Here is a 13,119-nt window from a genome sequence, read left to right as displayed (position 1 = left end):
AGGAGAGAAGAGAGGGAGTGATGTACTGGAGGATAATGAAGAAGGGGGACCTGCAGTAACGGCTGTTCTGTCAGCGGCCCCGGGAGCGAAAGCAACAAGCAGCGGGAAGGAGGTCAGGCGGGAGTACAGGGTTCAGTGGGAGAGGGAGTTTACTTGGCTGAGGGCAGAAGGAGGCAAAATGTTTTGCGACATCTGCAGAAGGGCAAAAGCGAACAATGGATTTGTTAAGGGCTGCACGACCATCCAGAAATCGGCCCTCAATGACCACAAAAGCAGCCACAGCCACATCGAATCCTGCGCGGTGGTCAATCAGAGTGTGCAGATGGAGAAGCACGTAGAAAAGTCCCAGGTTGCCTGTAACGAGGCACTAAAAACACAACTTAAGGTTGTGTTACACATGGCAAATACAAGTACACCGAGCCATCAGTACCCAAAACTGATTCATCTCTTACAGTCTGCCGGGTGTCCAAACTTGAACACTGCACACACGTACACACACCATGACACAATATACCAGATGGAGGAAGCGATAGCAGCGACCATAACCTCTGCCATAGATGACCGCATCGCAAGCAGCAGATATGTGGGGGTGATAGTAGACGAAACAACCAACATAACTGTTGAGAAAATGCTCATAACGTACCTATCTCTTCAACAGAATGGGGAGCCTGAAACTGTGTTCATGGGCAACTATGCCATACCCTCTGGCACAGCTGAATGCATCGCAGCAAAAATTAAAGATGTGCTTTCAGGTCGTGGAGTAGCGATGTCTCGGGTTGTTGGGTTGGGCAGTGATGGGGCCAATGTGATGGTGGGACGAAAAAACGGAGTCGCACAACAGCTGCGCCAGAATGACTGTCCCTACCTTGTAAACATACACTGTGGTGCGCACAGGACGGCACTGGCAGCCCGAGACGCATCAAAAGCTGTGCGTGAGATAGATGCTTATGTCACCACAGTCAACAACACCTACACGTATTACAAAAATTCCCCCATCCGAACCCATAGACTGAAGGAACTCCAGAAAGAAATGGATGAACACGACTTGCTGAGTTTGAAGCAGCCATCTGCTACGCGCTGGCTGTCCCTGGAGAGGGCAGTTAAGGGCATGCGGGCAAATTGGGTTGCTCTGGTGCTGGAGCTGGAGGAGGAGGAAGCCGCGAGAGACTGTCCGGTAGCGAAGGGTCTGAGGAGGCAGCTCCAGAAGTCCACATTCCCTGCCCTGACACACCTCCTCACTGACGTCCTGTCTGTGGTCAACAGGATGAACCTCACGTTCCAAAAAGAGGACGTCAACATCTCCTCCATCCAGCCAGTGGTCAACATGACACTTGCCAGCCTGGATGACCTGATAAGTGAGCCAGGGGTGGCGGAGAGAAAGTTCAACGAGGCATCACAGGACGGCAGATTCTGTGGCATCACCCTCACGCAGCCAGATGCTCAGGCCTTCTCCAAGCTGCGCTCTCAATACCTGGCAGAGATCACCAAGTCAGTGAAAAAAAGATTCCCCGAAGAGCATCTGGGAATCATCGCAGATCTCGACACCGTGCTCAACGCCTCGCGCTATCCCACAGCTGACAGCGCGTTGAAGACTCACGGACTAGAGGCATTGGAGCGCGTCTGTGACCAATACGGGTCACCGCGGGGTGCAGCTGCACCACTGGTTGAAAATGACCGCATGCAGAGGGATTTTCTCCCGATGAAGAGAGTGCTGGCAGGGTCGGGAAATCCCTCGTTCAGGGGCTCCTGTCGGCTGCTCATCACTTCGCTAGGGGAAATGTTTCCCGATTTTAGAGCGTTGGCTGAGGTGGCGCTGGTTATCCCAGTGTCTAGTGTTGCAGCTGAGCGGGGGTTCAGCCTTCAAAATAAAATAAAAACCGCCACGAGAAGTCGTCTGTCGGAGGCAAAGGCGCAGCATTTAATGTCAATCGCCTCGGCAGCAGAATCCATTGACACTTTTGATTACAAGCAGGCAAGCGCACTGTTCAAATCCATGCGGCCAAGAAGGAAAGTTTGAGCTGCTTGAGCTGTTTGTATTTTCACTATAATTGACTTCGTTCGGCTAAAATAGCCCATCGTTCTAAGGCACAGCCGCTATGTTTTCACAGCTGAAAAAGTTCTGATCGTCAGAAAGAAATGCATAAATAAATAATTATTATTAAAACACGCTTGTTCTGTGAATTATTTTTTTTATGACAATAAGTCAATAAAAAACAATTGAGGCTATTAAATATAAGCATTATGGCTTAGGCCTAATATAACCATTTAAAAGTTCAAATACAATGACAGATAATAATGGACAATGGCGGATTTTTTACGACCCTGCCCGTCAAAATGACGGACAATGAAAAAGTCTAGCGCAACCTCTGCCTAGGCCTATTATGGGGTGTCACCATATGTCCTTGCCATGACAACACAATGCTCGCCATGGCAACAGATCACTCGTCATATTTATGTTACAGCTGTAACTCCCATGTACATTCTCCGATCGGCCTGAAACTTCCCAAGTTTGCGAACGGCCGAGTCCTCGAGACACCTTTGTGACGCGGTGACGTGCGGACAACAGCGGACCTGCACGGAGCGTTGAAGACCCGTTCATCGCTGCTCGCAGCTTTAATTATTATTTTAGAAGATTTGAATATAAACATACAGATTTCAAGAGGAAATGGGATGTCTGCCACAACGTCTCTTTTCAAATGACCGATAGGGGGAATAAAGGTCAGAAATGTTCATATCCTACACATTTAAATGTTTTGTTTGTTCATAATTTATCCAGGGTCCTACAAAATGAACTGAATAGAGAGAATATTTCAAATGTGGTCCCTTAAATCACTTCTGGGCCTGTGGGAAATAAGTACATTATTTGGTATTTTTCAATTTAAAACAATAAGTTTTAAATGTGAAGTCCAAATCTAAATAAAGCAAGTAAGAAAAATAACCCTAATGAAGAAAATGTATATGGCTAAAAAGTACAACATTACATACAGAAGTAGAATAAAGCAACATCAAAGTACCTGAACTTGTACTTTAGTAAAGTATTTTATGTTACTTTCCACCTGTGAATAAGACAAGGGAACAGACCTGTGTAGTTGGCTGAGTAGTTGTTTGGGTCCAGAAACTTCTTGACAGTCAAGGAGCTGGAAAGCATGGGATGCTGGGTAATTGAGTCCAGAAAGGCCTGCAGTCCTCTCTGCCTCTCTGCTATGAACTCTCTGTCCATGTTTCCAATTAACTTCTTTGGAGGAAGAGGGAGACTGATGCCACAAACCTGCAGATGGAGAGGCCCGTTTTCTTATCACTATTAAATGTCTTTTCTGTTATCCAATGTTGACATTTTGTGTACGTTGAAGCGCACTAACAGGGTTCACACAGTTTGTCTTGTTGACTGAGGATCAGGGTCAGTTGGAGACCCTGAAAGGAAATGAGCAGGAGAAACTTCAGCAGAAAAAACTGCTGCTAACTTCCTGTTATCCAGGAATCCTTTGACCTGAACATTAGACAAGTCACAACCAGGATAATCCGACACACAATATGTGTAGAGCAGACTTTGTTTGTCAGGCTTCTGGGCAATCTATGACACGACAGCAAAGCCTTAAACATGTTGTAACGAACCGCCATGTAGCGTTTCCAAACAGGAAGGAGGTAAGCTAAGATGAAGCTAGTGGTGTGTGTTGCAACGACTCACACCGATATGCGAAATTGACAATGGCATTAGTATCAATAAAATCTTATTTATTCCATTCCCTATGGTTGACTTAAAGAACATATCATGCTCATTTTCAGGTTCATATTTGTATTCTGTGCCTCTACTGTGACATGTTTCCATGCTTTGATATTCAAAAAGGTATTTTCAGCCTCTGTCTGAAACCAGAGCCTAATTTGCTGTTGTGATTGGTCAACCGCTTAGAGATGTCCTGCCCCTCAGCCTATCACGTATAATGTGTTAACCGTCTTCGAGGGAACACAGGGATTTTAGCCTCTGCAGACCATTTACATGCACAAAAACCTATATAACACACTGCAGGAAAGAGGAAACCTAGAAAGCATTATAGGGCCTCTATAAAGATGTTAAACTCACCATCAGGCTGCTGTTAAGAACATCAAAGTCACTGTAGCGCCGGATAACCTGCAAAACACAATCACATATCAGTTACTGACAAATCATCTTTTATTGGTGCATTCATTTTTTTAAAGTGTTATGATTAATCAAGGACATTGTCAAAGGTTAATTTTACTGCCAAACAAATTCCCTTATTGGATTTTCCCGAGTGGTGTTATCACCCCTAGGGGATTGTAAATTGTAATTTACCTGCCAGCTGTTCTCTGCAGACACACCCCTCTGGACCCTGACGATGTACTCCTAAGAGACGAGAGAAAATAAAACATTTGCCACATTTCAAGTGAAAAATGTAATTATTATCAAATAAATTCAGTCCAACAATGAAATTAGTATGGAGTCATAACATTACACATAACAGAAGGAGATGATAAAACATGTAGTTCAGTCAGTGTTAAGGGAAAAGTTAAGTAAGTATGATTTTATACAAAACCTCATGGTATAAAAAATAAAGTGGTAGTTTTATTTAAAAAATGGTCATTTAAATATATATAATTTGAATAAGGCAAATATACAATTACAAGAGAAAGTCATGAATATGTGAGTCTTTTTATCATTATATTAAGGTCATGATTTTATGATAAATAGACTCACAGATCACAGCCAGAGGAAATGCCACGTGGATCAAACAGGTTTTAGATTATGGGTGTGTTCACTTTCTGATTCATTTCCTTATAAATGCTTTACATAACACTGCAGTGGAGAATCTGATGAACAACATTATGAAAAAAGCCACCATGGTATAAACATGGTATTCTTCTTTAATCTGATCCTCAGTCTTTTTACGATACATTTCCTGCTGACAGACTCCAGGCACTGCCGCAACCATAACATGTGAGCAGCTTCACAAATCAGGCTTTGTAGTGTGACTTTAAACAATTATTTAGCATTACAAAAACAGTTTTCCAGCATGACAGTGTCTACTATAGGTCATCAAAACCATTTCTTATCTTTGAATACACTTTTGTTTAACGAGATTAGTCTCACTGAGATCAAGTAACTCTTATAAAAGAGGACTTGGCAAAAAGATAGCAGCAACCATGAGTTTCAACAACAAAAAAATAGCATTAAAATAAAAAAGGATCAGGTTAAACATTGGGTTAGGGTTATTGCATTACTTGTGATATACATCTGCTTTTCTAATGTCACCTTCACAATTGTTAGCTGTAATATTTTCAGTTTTCTGATGTGTTTTATAGTCTTTCATATATCTTCTAATAAATCCCGTAAATAAAAGTTATTTCTTTTTGTCAATGCTTTTTAATAAATTAAATAATGATTAATATCTTATCCTCCACTGCAACTCTTTATTAACTATTTTAGCTTGTTTTATTTGTGTTTTTACCTATGATTGAATGTTGTTTCATAATGCTTCTCTGTTGAACTTTATCTTAATGCTTGTGTTTGTCTGTAAAGCACATTGAATTGCATCATGTTGAAATTTGCTTCATACATAAACGTGCCTCGTCTTGCTGATACTGCCTACAATCCCTTATAACAGCACTTTGAACTGTGTTGTTTTTAAATGCTGCAGTTATAGTAAACCTGCCTTCTTGCCTCATAACTCTCCACTTGTGAGTCTGTAACATTTTGGGCTTGCAGAAGCCGTTAAAAACTAAAATATTAAACATTAGGGATGCTGCAATACGCTGGAACATGATTCAGCATCTGTACTGAGTGACTACAAAAACATTGTGTTTACAAAGCTCAAATTACTTAATCATTTATAAGTATATTTTTACTATGAATCAAAGTGAAATAGGTCCCAAAAATAGTTGGTCTTTCAAATGAATCATGCTAAAACTGAGAAACTAACGCTTTCATACTTTACCCTACACAATTGAAACAATCTGCAAAAGCTTTTTAAATTAGACAAATTAATCCCATTAAACTGATTTTAATCCCTTCTGATTGACAGAGCAGTGTGAAGGCATGGGTTTTTTCATTGAGTTGTTCTTTATGATAATGTACTTGGCCTGTTTGTTGTATAGCATGTTGATGTTTACTGTAACAGTCATGTGCTTCTTTTGTTATTTATGTAGGGTAATGAGTATAAGAGAGTTTGCCCTCAGTGTCCTTTCCCCTGCAACATTCATTCAGTCCTGCCAAACTGCAGACTCAGTTATTAGTTCTACAATAATCCCAGACCTCATGTTATTTAACATGTCCATGATCCCAATGAGTTCCAGTTTGGGAAAATAAGTGCAGTAGTATCAGAAGATTAACTGAGTTGATGTATTACCCTTTCAACAATAATATTATATTTGTAATTGCAATCTAGAAAAAATGGAGTGGACCTAACAACATGGTTATTACCCAGCACTCAAAATTGAGAAGGTAATGTTTTGATAGAAAATAAATACATGAATGTAATTATGACGTCCACCAGCACCAATCGTAAGTCTCTCCTATGAGTTAATGGTTTTATTTTACTCTAAAAATAACACCAACAATGATCAGATCAGATGCCTGACATTAGCACGCTCGGTTAACTGGCTAGCTCAGCTGATCCCTGTCGGACTGACAACAACAAACCCACGGCTCCTGCGTCTGTTATCGGACAGACCACACAAACCCTGCTTAAATACTAACATGGCTGGTCACGTTGTTATAAACGTCTTTTCTTTATTGTTACCGCGAGTTTAAAATACAGATTGCAGTTCGAGTTAATGCTGAACATTGGCTTGCCCCAACATAATTGAATGTTAATGTTGGGAGAAGATGCCAAGCTCCTTTAGTTTAACATTTTTAAAAGGCATGTGGTCTTAATACAATGTTCTGAGAGGGATGTCAACAGAGATAAATAATGTAACAAACCTCTTTTAAATTAAGTATAAGGTGTACAGGATGTTTGCCAAATATTGCAACAGATCATTACACATTCAAAATGACCACAGTTTGGGGTTTAGATAGTGTGAGAATCAATTACTACGCAAAACTTTATATGGATTTATATCAGCCCCTGGTCTTTCATTCAGTCCGTGCTCCAGTCCAAAACCCTTTATATCAGCAGTTTTCTGTGAGCTTCCAGGAAATTGCTTAATCAGTGTCACAGAGCCAGGGTCAGCTGCCTGCCTGTCCGATAATGGATCTATGTTACAACACTGATGCTTAATATTGAACTGTCACCTTGTTCAGGTTGGTCGTTCTGTTTTCCAACTAGTATGTATTGAGTAGTAAAATATGGTTTATGGTTAGTGTGACAATGTACATGAAAGGATACGAAATAAAGCATTCACATCTGTGTCCGAAAATGGAACCGGTGACGCAGCGAGACACTCAAACGCCCACTTGTAACAACTGAGCTATATTTCAAACTAAGCAACAGCCAGACATTAACATCTACCTCCAATGAACCATTTAATAAAGCTGTTACCGTTGAACCTACATGTTGTTAACGGTTACCTGTCGTTTTAGTCACTGTAAACACTCACCGTGTGGGACTGCAGGTTCTGGCTGGCTTCGATCACCGCCGACAGGGGAACGGTGTCGTCCAGTAGCAGCCTGCCGGGGGCCGGCTTCTCCAGGTAAGACATCCCCGGAGGATAAACGGCGAAAGTCTGATGTAAACGTCCGTGGGTCACTGACTGTAAACGCCGGGAAGACACTGAGGCGGGGCCCCGCTGAGCAGAGGAGGAAATAGCCAGAGAAACGCAAACTAGCTGTTAGCTTAGCTTTACCGTAACCAAGAAACGCTGCTACGCAACCGACGCCACTGTGCGTCAGCTCCCCCTGCTGGTCCGGAGGGAAAACGGCTAAGGAAAATACCCACGATGAACAATTGTGAACTTAACACCATAACTTAACAAAATACGGAGTATTTTATTATAAATGTCTTACTGAGTGAGAAAATATTACCTTTTTTTGTATTCACCTGATTTCAATACATTTAATTGAATCCTTATGCATCTATTTATGGTCTACATTGTATTTATCTATATAAAGCAGTATTGAATATATTCAACAACCAAAAATGTGTCAGGTCTCTACCAGAAAAGACAAAGAAAAAATCTCTGAGACACTATAAAAATACTTTACTATCTGATGTCTTTCCTGACTTTCTTGAAACTTTTTAATTCTTTGTTGTGTAGTATATTGTTTGGGTTTATCATTTTTCCACTCTGCCGTAAAAAAGGAATTGTAATTTTATTTAGAATTCCTCAAAAACTCAAAGATAACCTGTAGTTTAAAAAAAAAGACTTAGTTTTTATTCCACACAAAATATCTCACACATTAAACAAAATAAAGAGCAGATTTAACATCTAAAAAAACAAAATCAAGTGACATGCGCCTGTCTTCTAGCTGCTCTATTCAAATGCATTTCCTGTTGTGCGCATGATGAACAAATTAAACATAAATTACAGCACAAAGACAATAGGCAGGAGATTCTGTCATGCGGTAATGCTCCTCCAACCAAAATATTTCAGGAAGTCGAGCTGCACTGTGTGCTGCAGGGGAGATTTTTTGTATTCATTGCATATAACATAATGGTCCTCATCCTCATCCTCCTCTCACTCCTTCCTCTTCTGCTGCTCCTCAGGCATCATCACCATCACCTCCCCTTCCATCACCACCTTGTCCTTCACAGAGCACGTTACTGCGATGAAGGCGAATGACATCTTGATCTTGCTGATCTCGGCCTCGGCCAGCACCTCCTCTCCGATGTAGAGTGGTGCAGGGAAGCGGATCTCCTGGTACAGGAAGATGCAGCCGCGGCCCGGCATCCTGGTTCCGAGCACGGCTGAGATCAGACCGTTGATGAGGACACCGTGGACAATGGGCATCTCGAAGGAGGTGGTGCTGGCATAGACGGGGTCCAGGTGGAGCGGGTTGTTGTCGCCCGTCAGCTCGGCGAACAGCTGCACATCACGGGCAGAGAACGCTTTGGTGAGGGAGGCTCGCTGGCCGACGTGCAGCAGACGACAGAAGGGTAGAGAGAGGCCGAGCCACCGTGGGTTAATACAAGATCTTCTCCATAGGAAACTCATCCTCCATCAGTTAAGCTGCAGCTCGCGACTGTTTCCTGTCAGAGCGAGCAAGAACGGAGACACCTGAAGTCAAAACAAAAGAAATTAGGAGGAGAAATGAGTCCTAAAACGCAAAAATAGTTACTAGTTTCTTTAGAGTTAATGTTCTTTTAATGTGCCGTCATGACATAAGATAAACCTTTATTAATATGTGTCGGGAAATTCAATTGAGAGCAGCAAAAACAACAAGAGTGAAACATATTGAACGACAGGTAAGAGTTGAATCAAAGATAAATAAGACTAAAAAATGTTAGTAAAAGTGTGAATAAAAATAATAACAATAGGGTTAGGTAAAACACAGGAGTAGCTAAATGTACACACATATATACACAGATATGAATAAAGATAATTATGTATTTGAATATATATATATTTCCAAAAAGAAAGAATAAAAGAAAGGCAATCAATCTAATTATTCGCACATTTTCTTTTATCTTCTTAATACTCCGAACTGTGATTTTTTACCCATTCCTAAGACAATTTTGCACATTTCTGAACAATATTAACACTTTTAAACTGCGAAGGTCTTCTATTTTTTATTCAGAAGTATTGTATGCGATATACAGTCATTTGTGATATATTTATCATATTTACATTTTTGTATGTTATATTTCTTGTTCACATTTTTCAATCTTATAATAGTTTATATTTCTATATATTTTCTTATTTTACATTTGAATAACTCTTACTGTGTTTATCGATGCAGCATAATACACCAATCTCAGTGCCTTTCGAATAAAGCTTGCACAAAAAACTGAACAATACATGATAACACATTGTTTTGATTGCATATCATTTGAACATCAAGGTTTGTCCAGAGTAGATTTCAGTGATGAAGAATGTCTCTATATATTACTTTTATGGTTTTGTATAATTGAACATAAATCTACAAGTAAAAAACTAAAAACTTTCCAAGTTTTCTACAAACTTTTCTAACAGAGTATTTCTATTTTAGTATTTTGAATACACAAAAACAAACAGGTGAATCCCAGGCTGCGACCTCTTGTTTTTTTATTTTTTATTTCTTTGTCTGTTTTGCCTTTATTACAGAGAGACTGGTAAATTCTGCATCAGGTCCGCGGATCAGATTTGAACCCTTTTCCGCTGCCATAAAGTATTACTAGCTCACTACTACGAAAGCTTACTGTGCAGTCCTAGATGAATCCTTTTAACTTTGACACAGTTATCTAAGTGTCTCTAAGCAGCTGATACACAACATAAAGATCCTTTTAGCACACTGAGCTGGAGTAAATGTGCTGACCTGCAGAACTCTGAAGGCGCAGGCCTGGTTCTGGTACGAGCCCAGCAGAGTCAGGGAGCTCCACAGCTTCACAAAACCCCTAAAAACACACACACACAAATACAGTTTATATGGATTAAAAAAAAAACATCTTGGGTAGAAGCAGTGAAAATGTGTTTCCCATTGTGCTGCTGCTGAACTCACTTGCTATATACACGCAGAAAGGCAGTGAGGGTTTCTTCATCGTACTTCAACAGGTCAAAGTTCAACGCTGCTCCCACCTGGAACACAAACACAAAAGCTGTGGTGGGATGTCACTAAGTATAGTTTACGCTGCTTTATACTATATTTTGGAAGCCACTATTGCACTTTTAACTACATTTATTTATTGCTTAGGTTACATGTTCCATTATCAATGAAAAATAAATATATCTTTAGCTCCACCTTTACCTGCTACAACATGAAAGTGATACAAATGTATACATATTTCAGACTCTGAAATGGGGCATTCTGCATAATGAGAACTCTTATTATTGCTATTATTTTTTGTAATATAACTTGGGTAATTCAGTTAATGCAGGACTTCTACTGTTATTATAGTATTGTTTTTTACAATGTTTGTACAATGTTTATTACTTGAGTATTTATTCTACGTCTGTACAAGTTCAGATTAAAATAACTTTAATCAGTTGCAAGTTTTGGAGATATTCTTCAAACAAACAAAATAAAAATAAATCATTATTTTAAGATATTAATAATAGTGAAAACACCCATTATAATTTCCTGAGTTGTATTGATAGTCATCACATGATACGAACAAAATAAGAAACAAAGGTTTGTCTGGTGAATTCACAGCGTCAGAGCAGATCACGCTGCTGGAATTGAACCGTCGACCCAGTGTTGGTGAGCTCACCTCTCCATACAGACTGTGCAGACCTGAGATGATGAACTGCTTCAGATCGACTGCACTCAGGCGGGTAGACTCATCCTCCAGAACGCTACAACACCGAAACCACATGTGCATCAAGGTATGTCTTTCATGGGTAAATATGCACTTATGTTATTATGTTTTTGACAACACAATATTAGAACAAAGTGCAATAAATCATAAAGATACAACTGGTAAATTGTAGTATATTGTTTTTATAACTTATATAATATATCTCATATATGTGTTTTGTATTTCCTCTTTATGAACAGATTATTTTTTAAATAAATCTCTTGCAGTATGGCGAGATTGATCCTACCTTGCAATGTATTTTACTGTTTAAATTTGAAACCCTTACTTATTATTTACTACTTTAATCTCAGATAATATTTGAGTTTTCTTCTCTCAAATGTAATCTTGTAAATTGTATATATGATCATTCAAAATGATTTTAAGTAAAAAAGACACACAGAGACTTACAGGCAGACCTTCATGTAGTGGTACGGCGAGGCGTTCTTCAACACGACCCGTTGGTAAACTGCAGGGGTGTCCTTGGTGTCAGCGCAGCTCATTATATTAAAGCATCAGGGACTTGGACTCCAACAGATAACAACCAGCTCCGACTATAAAAGCAAAGAATGAAGATTAACTAAACTCAACATGTTTTTTTTAAAAAGAAACTGATGCATTTAACTTTGTAAACTGTGATGCTTCTGGAAAAACTCACTAGTGGTTGAATCCACTGCTGGAAATAGAAAAAGGTTTTAGTAAAACTACAGTGACAAACTCTTTCAAAGAAATTAAACTGTAATTGCAAGCAAGTTGCACTTTTAAAGTTTGTAATAACTAGTATTTGATCAATACTGGCTGGTTCCTTAAGTTTTGTATTTAAATAAAATAAAATGCAATATTTACTAAACTCATAACTTACATTTTTAGGCAGACTCCACTCATGTTTTGCTCCTTACATAATGCAGCATATTTGCACATATATTAACCTACAATTCCAACTCATTACTTTATATTTGGATATTGTGTATTCATCAATATGCAATATAACTGTTTACTTTGTAGCGTTTACTCCACTGTAATGCATGATGTAACATAATCATTTCCCTATTTAGGATCAATAAGTACATATATGTTTGCAAACCTTTAAAACTTTGTTCGTGCGCTCCAATAGCAACACATTTTTGTTCACACTAGCAAATAATAAACTTAGCTAACAACATCCAAAACGTGCTGTTACATTAAACCTCTGACATATTAATTTACCCTTTAATTTAAAGTCTGACAGAAAATATTTACGTCATGAACATGTCAAAAGCATGAATTCAAGTTTAGACACTTATAAATATGTATAAAGAACAACAACATGAAACTGAAAACTAGCTTACAGGAGGTCAAACAGAAGCTAAACTAGGAAAACTAGATATTTTAAGCTATGCTAGTTTGTAGTTGCTACACTCACAGCTGAAAACACCTAACAGTAAATTAACTGCAGTTTGTTGGTGGATACATTTTATAAAGAGTCCGTTTTTAATGATTTAACTCACCAACTACATCCACATTGAGGTTATAGCGTGTTGTGAAGTGTGGCATAACCCTGGAAATAGCGCATGCGCAGTCATCACAGACGGCTATGTCAAAGAGTACACAGTGGTAAGATGTTTCACTCCGTCATTTATACCAACATCCAGGAATCACAAACGCGGGATATACAATCAAGGTAATAATTATCTGGTCTATTAAGTCAAAGTGCAGATATTTGAAATCATAGTACGATGGCTATTGTTTAAGTTTGTAT

General features: G+C 39.2%; 3 protein-coding genes across 9 annotated transcripts in view; all 3 read right to left on the bottom strand.

Annotated features, from left to right (window-relative positions):
- pxk (PX domain containing serine/threonine kinase) overlaps positions 1–7,818 on the bottom strand; it is a 48,725-nt gene extending 40,907 nt beyond the window's left edge. For 2 of the 4 annotated variants that reach the window (XM_063911465.1, XM_063911466.1), the window contains exons 1-4: positions 7,552–7,817; positions 4,310–4,360; positions 4,079–4,126; positions 3,082–3,268 (exon numbers count right to left, since the gene is read on the bottom strand). In XM_063911465.1, coding sequence (XP_063767535.1) covers positions 3,082–3,268; positions 4,079–4,126; positions 4,310–4,360; positions 7,552–7,653 — 388 coding nt within the window. In that variant the 5' untranslated portion in view covers positions 7,654–7,817. Of the gene's footprint in view, positions 1–3,081; positions 3,269–4,078; positions 4,127–4,309; positions 4,361–7,551 lie in introns of all 4 variants that reach the window. The other 2 variants (XM_063911467.1, XM_063911464.1) reach the window with 2 other exon arrangements.
- A 481-nt stretch (positions 7,819–8,299) lies between these two features.
- Positions 8,300–9,105, bottom strand: LOC134883203 (hydroxyacyl-thioester dehydratase type 2, mitochondrial-like). Its single transcript, XM_063911468.1, has one exon. It carries the CDS (start codon positions 9,103–9,105, stop codon positions 8,629–8,631), a length of 477 nt encoding a protein of 158 aa, XP_063767538.1. The 3' UTR covers positions 8,300–8,628.
- On the bottom strand, positions 8,932–12,992 carry rpp14 (ribonuclease P/MRP 14 subunit). Of its 4 annotated transcripts, none has more exons than XM_063911469.1 (7): positions 12,869–12,992; positions 12,040–12,057; positions 11,793–11,935; positions 11,298–11,382; positions 10,589–10,665; positions 10,406–10,484; positions 8,932–9,168 (listed from the first exon to the last, which is right to left on the bottom strand). In XM_063911469.1, the coding sequence occupies exons 3-7, from the start codon at positions 11,882–11,884 to the stop codon at positions 9,112–9,114; spliced, it is 390 nt and encodes a 129-aa protein (XP_063767539.1). In that variant the 5' UTR covers positions 11,885–11,935; positions 12,040–12,057; positions 12,869–12,992; the 3' UTR covers positions 8,932–9,111. The 4 variants fall into 4 exon arrangements, with proteins under 4 accessions (XP_063767539.1, XP_063767543.1, XP_063767541.1 ...); XM_063911473.1 differs by having other exon boundaries at positions 12,040–12,054; positions 12,869–12,913; XM_063911471.1 differs by lacking the exon at positions 12,040–12,057 and having other exon boundaries at positions 12,869–12,986.
- Between the last annotated feature and the right edge of the window lie 127 nt (positions 12,993–13,119).

This window comes from Eleginops maclovinus, chromosome 20 (genome assembly GCF_036324505.1).
Source record: "Eleginops maclovinus isolate JMC-PN-2008 ecotype Puerto Natales chromosome 20, JC_Emac_rtc_rv5, whole genome shotgun sequence".
NCBI classification, from domain to species: Eukaryota; Metazoa; Chordata; class Actinopteri; order Perciformes; family Eleginopidae; genus Eleginops; species Eleginops maclovinus.
Note: the sequence above shows the minus strand (reverse complement) of the source record. Positions and strands in the feature narration are given on the sequence as shown.